Source organism: Marmota monax, unplaced genomic scaffold (genome assembly GCF_021218885.2).
Source record: "Marmota monax isolate L192 unplaced genomic scaffold, Marmota_monax_Labrador192_F-V1.1 WCK01_AAM20220418_F8-fsc00001, whole genome shotgun sequence".
Lineage (NCBI taxonomy): Eukaryota > Metazoa > Chordata > Mammalia > Rodentia > Sciuridae > Marmota > Marmota monax.
The window spans coordinates 1,989,078-2,001,699 of NW_026693777.1; the positions used below are offsets into that span (position 1 = coordinate 1,989,078).

At 35.0% G+C, this 12,622-nt stretch overlaps 1 protein-coding gene across 5 annotated transcripts in view; it reads right to left on the reverse strand.

The window, feature by feature from the left end:
- Slc25a21 (solute carrier family 25 member 21) overlaps positions 1 to 12,622 on the reverse strand; it is a 519,050-nt gene that overhangs the window by 45,465 nt on the left and 460,963 nt on the right. For all 5 annotated transcript variants that reach the window (XM_058584493.1, XM_046461042.2, XM_046461041.2 and 2 more), the window contains 2 exons: positions 9,019 to 9,085; positions 1,186 to 1,245 (listed from right to left, as the gene is read on the reverse strand). In XM_058584493.1, the coding sequence (XP_058440476.1) occupies positions 1,186 to 1,245; positions 9,019 to 9,085 (127 nt within the window). The remainder of the gene's footprint in view (positions 1 to 1,185; positions 1,246 to 9,018; positions 9,086 to 12,622) is intronic.

Genomic DNA, 12,622 nt, shown 5'->3' on the forward strand with positions numbered 1-12,622 from the left:
GAAATGAAACTTTACAAGTAAAGTATAGATGATCTTTGATATACAATGGTTCAACCTACGAATTTTTACTTTTGTGCAAAAATGATTCATATTCCATATTTTGAATTTTGATCTTTTCTTAGACTAGCAACATGAAGTATTATACTCTCTCATTTTGCTGGGTGGTGACCATGTGCTGTGGCTCCCCATCAGCTATATCCTCAAGAAGGTATAGACAGCCAGTGTTCTATGGTGTACTTTGTTTTTAAGCTATGATGATTGGTAGGCTAGTTGTATTAAATGCATTTTTTACTTATTATATTTTCAACTTATGGTGGGCTTATCTGATGTAACTCCATCACAAGTGAAGCAACATCTATAATTGAAGAGTTGAACCTCAGAACATTGTCTCTTCTATTGAGTTTTGAGGCACATTTCACTGGGCAAGTGAGGATTTTCCTAAAGAATAGACTGTACATTGCCAATTGTAGCAACAATGCACTTTATTTTGCAGATTTTGAGGGAAAGATTAGTGCATTTGCTCTCTCTGGGGCTCTTGGTGCTCACACATTTGGCTAATATAATTTAACTGGCGTAGGAAAAGCAGCAAAATCACCAAGATAGAGAGGAGTGGCATAGGGAAATGTTCAAAACAAGTGAATTTCATGTAATATTTAAGGTGTGTTGTTATAAAATGACTATTCACCCTGGCTAAGTTGTTTACAGCCATTTCTATAAAAGGCCCTTCAATCTGTGCCTGACCACAGAGTGATTTTGTCCCGAGTGACTTGAAGTCCCATATTGGCTACAGCTTGAGCAATAGCTGGAATAGTGACCTGTTAGGCAATTTCAGGCATACTGACTTTTACATAAATAGATATGTGTCATATGTATGTAAACATATGCATGTTTTGGTTTTAAAAGAGTCTTTGATAAATGTACTCTTTATTTTATATTCTTGACCATATCTCATATAGGTCCTTCCAGGCATATCATTATTATTATCATAAATTCATCACTGGGAGCTATAAAATAGTCAAATTGTGAGTTATTAGGAAGATGGCTTTCAACAAGTAGCTGAACATTGAATAACTTGAATTCATATTTTAGTAGCTGGGCTTGGGGAAATCAAAAGGGTTTTTGTTTCTAGATTTTTGCTTTATGAAATAACACACACACTTAAGTATAATAAATACTCTCACTTACCAATGCTGGTGACAGTGACACATATCCTAGCAATTTCTTGTACTGCTCAAAGGTGAAAAACTGTGAAACAAAACCAAGCCCAGAGATTTATGACAATTTCCTGTAACAAACTCTTTAATTGACTAAAATTTCTTTGCTAAATCATCATATTAACCAGCATTTTAGAAAATGATAAGCCATATAACAGTTTTTAATCCTGTTTCGGGCAGTTGCTATTGAATCTTATTTTAACATTCACATTTTTCAAATGTAGTTATAATAACCTACAGAAGAGCTGATGGAATCCTTTATAGCAGTAAATGAACCATACAACTTCCATTTACCATGACCATTTTCAGTTTCCCCAGACATCAATAGACTTCTTTTTTATGGCAGTGATTCAAAATTATAGGCACAGAGACCTGAAGTCTTGGTCTCCTATGTTTTCTCTATGAACTGCTTTCCCAGCAAATGTCCAATTTTCTATAACACACTTGTAAAAGACATTCACTTCTCAGACTTTATATTATATTGCTGTGTCTCTCTACTGTTTCATGATATTATTAAACATTAAATAATTATGAAGATGCCATGCTAAACTAGGGAAGGGCCCAATGAAGTTATCTAGTCCATTCCCTGCCTTAAAGCCAAACTGTCCCCAACCTGAATGAACACAGCTGCTTATTCTTTTCTTTAAAATCTGATGAAGAAGATGATGATGATGATGGAGATGATTATCATGATGATGAGGATGATCAAGATACTATTAATTCCTTCAGAAGATGATGTTTAATATAATTTTGTCTTCAAAGAAGAATGTTTGAAGAGAGAAATTCTTTTCTTAATTAGAATAAGTTAAACTCCATATATGTATAATATGTCAAAACACTGTCATGTATATCTAAAAAGAACAAAATTTAAAAAAGAAAAAATTCTATAAAGGCAAATCTAATCCGTCTCCTTTCTACATCCTAGTTAAAAAACTATGATTAGACATTATTATTATTATTATTTGTGTGTGTGTGTGTGTGTGTGTGCTGAGGATTGAGCCAAGAACTTTGCACATGCTAGGCAAAATGCACCTACTGAATTACATCCCCAGCTCCTGAACATGTTTTGCTCCTGGGTACTTACTCGAGTAGTTCCAACATCACTGATAATGTATGCTCTTAGGTCCTGCTAGGTTGGATTCTTAAGACCTAAGAAATGGCAAGGGAAATCAAATGTTTTCTACTCTATTACTTTATAGCCTAGTAAAATGGGGCAAGAAGGAAAATGAGATTTTGGGGGCCAAATAATACTTGGTTGTTAGAAGGAGCTGGTGCCTTATAGACAAGGTTCTTACTGTGTCTTTGGGCAGCCCAAATGTCATTATACCACAAGATGAATTTTAATTTCTTTTAAAGACTCAGGAACTACTTTTGGGCCATGGTCGTTTAGATTAACTATAGATTTGGACTTTCTTGGAACAGGTTTCCATTTATTCACTCATTTAATGAATATTTACTAGATTCCTTCCATTTTAGGCACTGGGAATACACCAGTGAACAAAGAGACCCCCTGTCTTCTTGATATCATGTTCTAGGAGATGGTGATAACCCTGAAACTATACTGGTGTTAGATAGCATTAATGGAGACCACTGTTGGATGAGATTCACACTAGAAATCAATCATAAACTATGGGAGGAAAAGGGTTATCACCTTAGGTTTTAAATATAATTTATTTTTCCTCCATTTTGTGATCACCTCATCGCTATGCTTTGACAATCACTTTGCTGGAAGGTAAGCAATGCTGGGTCTGCATTCCAGGTGTGCCACTTAGCTTGAAAGCATGGGCAAGTTGTTTAACCTTTCTAACCCTCAAGAACACAAAGCATGCCTGTTAAGTGTTTCTACTGGGGATTGAACCCAGGGCCTTACACATACTAGGCAAATGCTTAACCACTTAGCTACATCTCTAGCCCTAATAAGATAATTTAAGTAAGATTCCCTAACATGTCTGGCACATAGGAGACTTTTGGAAAGGCTTACTTTCCATCTCTGTATTCACTTAGGTTAGTAAAGGAACCATAGATGCGTTAATTATGTATACTTCTCATGAGAGCCTACTGTGGTCCAGGAAACATGCTAACACCTACCTTTTGCATGTGCTACTATATAACCCATATAGCAATACCATCAGATTAAGAGGCTAGAATACAATCATGAGTCCCATTGCATATGGAAGCAAAGGACTGAGCTTATCCTTGAGTTAAGTCTAACTCCAAAGCTTCTGAGTACTCTTACCCCTACATTATATTTATTCCCTGCTACCATGATTGTTAGTGGTTTGGAAAAATTTTGCCCTTGGGTTTTCTTGCTGCTGAGGATGAGGTCTTCTTGCCTTCCATTATACCTGAGGTGGTCACACAGAACCTGGAAGCTCCGAAGTCCCATAGGGCAGAAGATTTTGAATTTTTGTTACCAAAAATACGCATAAAAATATTTATCCAACACACACACACACTCAAACAAATGCACACATGCACAAGGGAGAGCATGTGGTCTTAGATTTAAAACTGAAATGAAACACTACTATAAAACAATATTTACTTCCTATGGTAATACATTATTTTCTGTTCTATTTCTTTAATTTTTTTCTGGTTATGACCCACTGCATCTAATGATTTACTAAAATGAATCAATGTCCCCTGGGTCATGACCTATAGTTTAGAAACACTGGACTAGGGACCTACATTAGGATAGGGTTACAGGAAGTTCTGATGACCTCACAGAAATCTCCTCTATCTTATTAGCTTCCAGTGTGAAGATGTATTTGTTTGTTGGTTGGTTTGTATTTTTTCTGGCTTTCCATCATTATAAGGATGAAGGGCCCAAGGGATGTCAAGGGAAAAGTCCTTGTGAGGATTTCCAAGTCTACACCCTGGGAGCAATTCTAGGCATTTATTTCCCTGTCTCTAAGGTTATTAAAACCAAGCTAGACTAGTTGATTGGCACCCATTAGCAGTCATGATGGAACTTTTGGTGAATGACTAGGATGAAATGATTCAGGTTCCTGGGAATAAAGAAGCCTTACAGGTCACAGTGATAAATTGTTAAGGTACTAAATTCAAAAGTAATGAACACCTCACATATTCTAATAAGCAAATAGTACTTAAAGCTAAAAAAATGCATTTTAATTTTTACTTTTGCAACCAAAACATAGTTGTCTGGATACAAAATAAAACAATATCTATTTGTGTATGATGTCATGCATAACTAATTAGAACAAATAAAAATAAATAAATAAATAAATAAAAACAATATTTCCAGAAAGGAAAAACTAAATATTTTAAAAATAGATTTCTAACAACAGTAAAATAATATAAATATATTCATTGTAAGTTGAAATCAATGTTCATTAAAAACATCCAATTATTCATCCATCTATCTGTTCAAGAAATATTTTACAGGATGTGTCTCATGTTTAAAGCTTAGGAGACTTTGTACTAGATTTATATCCTTAGGAACTAATAGATCAGCTGTTATTTTAATTCCTGTTAATATAATACTACTCCTTTATGGCTTTCATGATATTTATTTTTTTTCAATTTTGATGATATAGTTACACAGAATAGTGGGATTCATTGTAATATATTTGTACATGCACATCACATAATCTGGTTGATTTCATTTCCCAACACCTCCCTTTTCCTCTCCTGCTCCTTCTCCCTAGTCCCATTTCTTTACTCCATCAGACTCCTTTCTATTTTTGTGAGATACCTTTTTTATTCCTTTTGTCTCTATGGCTTGCACATATGAGAGAAAACATGCTCCTTAACATTTTGAGTCTGGGTCATTTCACTGAGCATGATGTTTTCTGGTTCTCTTCATTTTCCTGCCCATGTCATGATTTAATTCCTCCTTAAGACTGAGTAAAACTCCATTGTGAATAGATACATCACATTTCCATCCATCTGTTAGTGGACACCTAGGATGGTCCCATGACTTGGTTATAGCAAATTGCATTGCTTTCCACACAGGTATGTATGTATCACTGTAGTGTGCTGACTTAATTTCATTAGAATAAATACTGAGGAGTGTATTGCTGGGTCATATGGTGGTTCCATGCCTAGTCTTTTGAGGAATCACCATACTAATTTCTATAGTGGTTGGAGTAATTTACAACCCCACCAACAGTGTGTAAGTTTTCCTTTCTCTCTGCATCCTTGCCAGCATTTATTATTTGCACTCTTAATGATTGCCATTCCACCTGGTGTGAGGTGAAGTCCCAGTGAGGTTTGATTTGCATTCCCTGATTGCTAAGGATGTTGAACATTTTTTTCACATATATGTTGGCCATTTGTATTTCTTTTTTGAGACACATTTCTTTAGTTAATTTTCCCATTTATTGATTGTTGGACATGATATTTCTTAATAATTTCTCAGCCAAAATATTAGCTAAAGCATAGACTGATAAAAGTACACAGTCATATAAAATATGAGGTTGCACTCTAGGTATGAAATCCAAAAGGTCAACATAAATTTTTTACCAAAGTCAAGCAAATGTATGGCTAAAGAGTTTTGAAACCATTCATATCCCCTCACATCAAATACAAAATTAATTTTGCTGTATATAACCTATAATAATACGCAGAAATTGGTGATCTGGCTGGACTTATTGACCATGTCCTTCCTGGAGAAGTGTCACACTGTGGTAGGACAGAGGACATGGGTACATTGGTACATTCTACCTGGTTAAACCAGTTCTCCATTTTCTCCTTTGTTTTCAGTTTGTGCAGTTTGAACCATTTGAGTGTTACTTTTAACAACTGGGATCTGAGTAGTGCTCAATTTAGGGCTAATTCTGAGGCACGATGCTTCTAAATATCCTTTCAATGTCTTTTGAATTTTGATGCTTTCTAGTTTAGCTTGTAGGTACAGGCACTACTCCTAGACCTGTGTGTCTGCTGAGCAGAGTCCCTCTAAAACTCTTGTGCAGTTCTTTCCCAAGTCTTGGCGGTGTACCTACAGGTGTGCACGGGTCATACTCAGCTGAATACTTGAGGGGGGACCTTCTGCAATCCCAGGAGTTGTCTTCCTGCACAGCTTGCTCTTGGCTGGTACTCTGTCCTGTGAGCTCTAGTTCCTTTGTTCTTCCCACTCTCTCAGCTCTTTTACCACCCAGGGAGTCCACTGGGCTCTACTTTTATTTTGCCTCCCATCTTTAAGCCTGTAAACACTCTCAAGGCTTAAGCTGTGGTCATCACAGGGCTCATCTCATTTGTTTTAGTTATTACTACAATTCCTTGTCTGATTCCAGTGTTTTGAAAGTTGTTGTTTCATATATATATATATATATATATATATATATATATATTTTTTTTTTTTTTTTCATTTCTGTCTTGTTGTTTCAGGTGGTAGAGTAAATCTGGTCTCTGTAACTCCAGCTTGACTAGAAATAGAAGTCTTGGCCCTCCAGATACACAGAAGAGTTGATATGGAGATTTGGGTAAACAAATTCTCTCTCTCTAGACTTCTTTCTATAAATTTTCTTTGTTTCTTTCTCTGTTTAATTCATTCAATTGAATATCTACTATGTGTAGACATCATAAGTGTAGGTATATTATAGTGAGCAAATAGCCTTCATAATTCATAATATCTAATAATATGAGTTTGGTTAATATAAAGTAGTCCTTGAAAATCTGAACATGGAAAAATGGTATTTATGGACCTGTGAAGTTAAAGACTAAACCCTGGAACTGGAACATACTTCTCCTATCTCTGAGATCAGTTGTTTTCTTCTGAGATTTTCATTTCCCTTTTCTAATTGCAATACTAATTACATATTAATTTGAGAATGGGAAAGTTTCATTTATTTAGCATCAGTGAGTCTTATTATTTTAATGATAAATATAATTTCAAAGAATAAATTACAAACTTAAAATAGTCTGTTTTTGATTATGGTACCAACTGCAACTAAAGTGTCCACACCGAAGAATAAATACAAAACAGTGCATGCATGTATGGACACATACACACACAGAGTATCAGAATATTTTTTTTTCTGAAGTAAACTTTGATGACATACAATGATGCAGTTTATGATGTATGAAATTACTACAATCAAGTGATTGCTTTCCTCACAAATCCTAAGATAAATATCTATAAAATGAATGTTTTTATAAATTGTGTTGAAAAAACTAGTGCTATCCATCTGGCAAAGATACACTTAACTCCAAGTTATACTTAAAAAGCCAACGGACTTACCATATGTCTCAATAATTTTAAGGTAAAATCTGCTTGAAACAAGATGTCTGGGACACATACACTATATCCAGTTGCCCAAAAGTTCATCTGTTAACCATTGTTCTGGCATGAAGCACTGCTTCTTTTTTATTTTTATTTTTTTTTTAAAGTACAGACTAACTCAGTTTTGTAAAGCTTAACTTTTCGTTTTTCCTTGTGAAAGATTGCTCAGTGTTGATAAACTTTAATCTTCTTAAAGTTTAAATTTTCTTTAATATATGGTATTAAAAATATTCCAGGAAAATCTCTAATTATAATGTACTTTATTTATACATGCAAAATACTGAACACATGAATATATTATTTCATGGAGACAAAGTGACTTTCTTTTTGAACAGGAACTCTGCTCTGTTTGTTTACTTGGGCAATCTTTTATCAAGTGAAGCCATTTCATAATTCAATTCAGCTCTTTTGTGTACTTTGGTGAACTTTTTCCAGATTCTGTATTGCAATTCAGATCCTTATAATGAAATTTGTATTGAAGTAATAATATAAAATCACAAAACTATAGCAACAAAGAGGAAAAATTTATAGAGAAAGTATGTTTTAAAGGTTTGTTTCTGAATTCTCTACCCAAATTAAATTCTGCCAAATTACTATTTTAACATAATGTAAAAGTTTGATGTTTGTGTATATATGTTTAGTTATTTCATAATAATTTTTAACACAGTAATTCCCTCCACTTATTCATTAAAAGTTTTTAAGATGTTCCTTCTTGCCTTTCAGGAATATTGGGAATATAAATTGGGAATGTGAAAAATCTTTATGTCATTAAGGTAAATGACACAAAGTTGGAAATATATCTGTATATGTTATTTTTGTTGAAAGACAAAGCCCTATTTGGTGATGTCAGTGCTGGGGGTAAGGGAGCAATGCCAGTCAGTCACTGTAATCAGAATTTTTGTCTGAGAGAACATATAAAAAATGCAGCTATAGTTTTTTTAATCCTAGGAGCCTCTGGCACATCTCTCTGCTACTAATCAGATATTCAACTGGAAATAGTACATAAACCTCCACAGTTAAGTGATTAAAGAAATGGAAGTCTGGGCAGTGGAAATAATCATTTTATAAGTACCAGAATGGAAAACTTTAAGAGGAGACTAAAGGTAAAAATAAAGCTGACATGCCAGAAGAATCATATACAAAGAAATATAGTCTATTTTATAAGATGAGAATGATTTGGGGAAGAAGGTTTTTCTACTTCTCTTTCTTTAATAATTTCTGCTCCAAAGGAAAATGTCTGAATTGCTTTGAGAAAAGGCCCAAGCTATTTTGTGGTTTCTGTGGTTTGATTACATGAATTTCATTCACCACTGTGTCCTTTGCATAATTTCCTCATTAGAAGGGAGTACATTTACCTGAAAAAAATCTACAAACTGATACATATATTTGAGAGATTGATCAAATTTAATTATAATAAACATTGTGCTATAATTTCTGCATTAAAGATTTTAGTGTTTTATGTTTAAGTCATATTACTTTCCCCTTGTTTATTGTGGGATATTTTAATGCTGAGGCTGTTACTACACCTTATTTTCACTTGGTGGGAAGGCATACCATGCTTACCTTCACTGCTCTTTTTGGTGTTTCAGCTAAGATGGGTGGCAGAATTCCCTTGTAAAAACCAAACAACCTGTTAGAGAAAAAAAATTAATATAAATAAGGGAATTAGAAAATAGGTAATTCCACCGTTAAATCATAAAGTCTTCCTAATTATTTACCAATCATGAAAATTTCCTTTGTTTTAATTCTAAAGATATGAATTCTGTGTTTCCTAGCATTACAATATTGAGAGAATGAATAAATGACACTGAGACTGGAATCACTTAAGTAAATTGCTAAATATGACCATGAGTTATACCTTCAAGATGAAATTGGCGCTTCTCACTTTAAAGAATCTTGAATTAATTTATCTTCTCAGTTGTATGGTGGGTAGCTTCAAGCTGTCAACAGTCTTGCATTTCTTCCCTTCTGATAATTCAGTGAGGTTAGGGCTACTCCTAAATTCACTAGACTGAACTTTTTTGAGGCTAACAAGGTAATGAAATCTTCAATTTTAGTTTTAATAACAAGCTCTGTGTTTATGGGTCTATGGTACTAGTGCTTCCAGTCCTCTTCTGAATTAGTCATTATTTTTCTACTTCATAATGGAAGTAGAAGAATTTCAGGAAGGGCAGTTAGAATTTTCAAACTCCCTTGCTGTTATACAGTCTAGTAGGATGCAGGCCAGCTATCATTAAGAATGTTGAGGGGTCCAAGGATATAGATTCAGACCTTTATAAAAGAAAGGGGAAAACTACAATGAGTGGTATATGCTTATGACTGGATTTTTAAAAAGTCACAACTTGTTTCTTATTAGATTTTAGGATTCAAAATTTTAAATTTCTCTGCCCAGGAATCTTCATACACATGCCATATCTTAATTTTAAACTTGAAAATATTTAAATAGAATATTCTGCATTGTTTTCTGAGGTAATCAGCTATCCTGACAAGTCCATAAGTGACTACAGATAGGGCCACTTTTGTTTTTTAATTGGTCCTGGGGATTAAACTAAGGGGCACTAAAATACTGAGCCACATCTCCAGCCATTTTTATTATTTATTTATTTATTTTTAATTAAAAAAATTAGTTGTTAATAGGTCTTTTATTTAATTTATTTATATGCGTGCTGAGGATTGAACCCAGGGCCTCACACATGCCAGGCAAGCACACTCTACCACTGAGCCATAACTCCAGCTCCCCCTTTTTTATTGATATTTTAAAACAAATAAATGACAGCAGAATACATCACAATTCTTATTACACATATACAGCACAATTTTTCATATCTCTAGTTGTATATAAAGTATGTTGATACCAATCCATGTCTTCATACATGTACTTTGGATAATGATGTCTCTCGCATTCCACCATCCTTGCTAACCCCTGGCCCCTCCATTTCCCTCCCAGCCCTCTGCCCTATCTAGAGTTTGTCTATTCCTCCAATGCTCCCCCTCCCTACTCCACTATGAATCAGCTTCCTTATATCAGAGAAAACCTTTAGCATTTTTTTTGGGGGGGGGGATTGGCTAACTTCATTTAGCATTATCTTCTCCAAAGCCATCCATTTACCTGCAAATGCCATGATTTTTATTCTCTTTTATTGCTGAGTAAAATTCCATTGTGTATATATGCCACATTTTTTTATCCATTTATCTACTGAAGGGCATCTAGGTTGGCCAGCCCCCTTTTTATTTTTTATTTTGAGACAGGGTCTTGCTAAGTTGCTTAGGGCCTTGCTAAGTTAATGAGGCTGGTTTAGAACTCATGATATTCATGCCTCAGCCTCCTGAGTTGCTGAGATTATAGGCATGTGCTACCAAGCTGACATCTGCCCATTATTTTGATTTAATGGATCATGTTAGTATTATGATAGCAAGCAACACAGACATATGATTTGAAGGAGTTTGGGAGTTCATGAATTGCCCCACCCCCATCCACTCCAATTTTAACTACCAATGCCTGAAATTCTCACGTCTACACTTATTTACTCAAGACACTTGTCAAATTTAAATCCTCTTTATCATCTAAATTTCATTATAAATTAATTATTTTAAAATTTTCAGTATGAGAGTGACTAAGCATAGATTTGATCTTCCCAAAAGATAAATGTGATTTTCTGGTAGACAGTCTATGTCTCTAATGGAAGAAGTTATTAGTTTGGTTCTTTTTGTGCTGATCTTTCCACATCTGAAAAATTATGCCTGGTTATGTGGGAAAAATGAAGAGAAACCTAAAAGTAAATAAAGCTTTTAAAATAATGTTCAGGTTAATAAAGGGACTTGAAATTCTATATGATAGATAACAGTTATAGGTAGAAAAGTTGGTTAGCCTGGAGAAGAACAGCTTTATGGGGTAATGTGATGAACATGATGGATCTCTTGAAAGGCAAGCATGTAGGAAATATATTAGACCTTTCTGTTTGTTTCCAGGTGGTAGGTCTGGGACCAACAGGTGGAAGCAACAAGAAAAGACAGATTTTTGGCCAGTTGGAGCTTAAAGAAGTAGTATCTCTAATAGTTAGAACTATCTAAAAATAGAATGGGCTTTCCTAAAAGTGCAGTTACAATTTGGCATGTGCAAGCATCCCTGGATGACCACTTGCAATGCGATGCTATAGATGGGATGTACACAGCAGTGGAAGGACTCAGTGGTCTCCATGATTGGTCTATTCTTTTATTCTAAGAAAAAGAACAAGAAGACACAGGCAAGTACTTTTCTAAAGGGACAAACTCTGCCTTACTTCAGATTTCTGCCTCAAGTACAGCACTGCTTCTCTGGAAGACGACTGAAGTCTTGTAAGTAACACAGAAGGACTTCATTTTAAAAGTGATGGGAGAAAATATTAAAAAGAGGTGTAAGGCAGGAGAGAAGAGAGAGGCAGCTGGAAGAAGCATAAGGATTTAATCTGAAAAGAGCTGGGAGGTCCAGAGCCCTCTGCTTCATGTTGGCGATGCTTCGTTGACGTGCCCTCCTTCCCTTCTCTCTGCTTGGCTCCTTTCATGTGCAATCACCACCACCCCCTGTTCCACTACCCTGAGCTTTCCAACAGCAAATGAACAGTTTTAACTGGAAATTCTCAGGGACTGTAGGCAGCCTTTGCTATCAAATGGGAAGTGAGAACCATCTTTTCTTTGCATTGTTTTCAAAGTATATCCATGCGACAGCAGTCATCTATGGAATAGTTGGTGGGGCCAGCACCAAGTCTGTGGAGAACTGCCATGCCCAGTTTTTTAAAAAAACCACCGGAACCAACATATTATTACAATATGACACAGCTTATAGGTACAGGTTGACTGGACACCTTACTCAAATGGATCCAAATGGTACTCTATTTCTTTATTTCATTTAATTTAATTCAAGCTAGACCTATTAGAGTTTTTCTCCAGGATTTTGGGACTCAAACTGAAAAGGTCAGTCTTGCTCTGAGTAGTTAAAGCCTTAAGATATAAGACTATGATATCAAGGGCAGTCATATTTTTGGTCATTTGGAAAAAGCCAATCTGCAGTGATAATAAAGAAGGAAGTCACTATTTAGGGAGACACTATTTAGGGAGAAGTTAAGAAAGAGAGTTTTTGTATTGTGAGTGTGACTCTGCTGCCAAGATTTCTGTATGCTTAGTTACATCT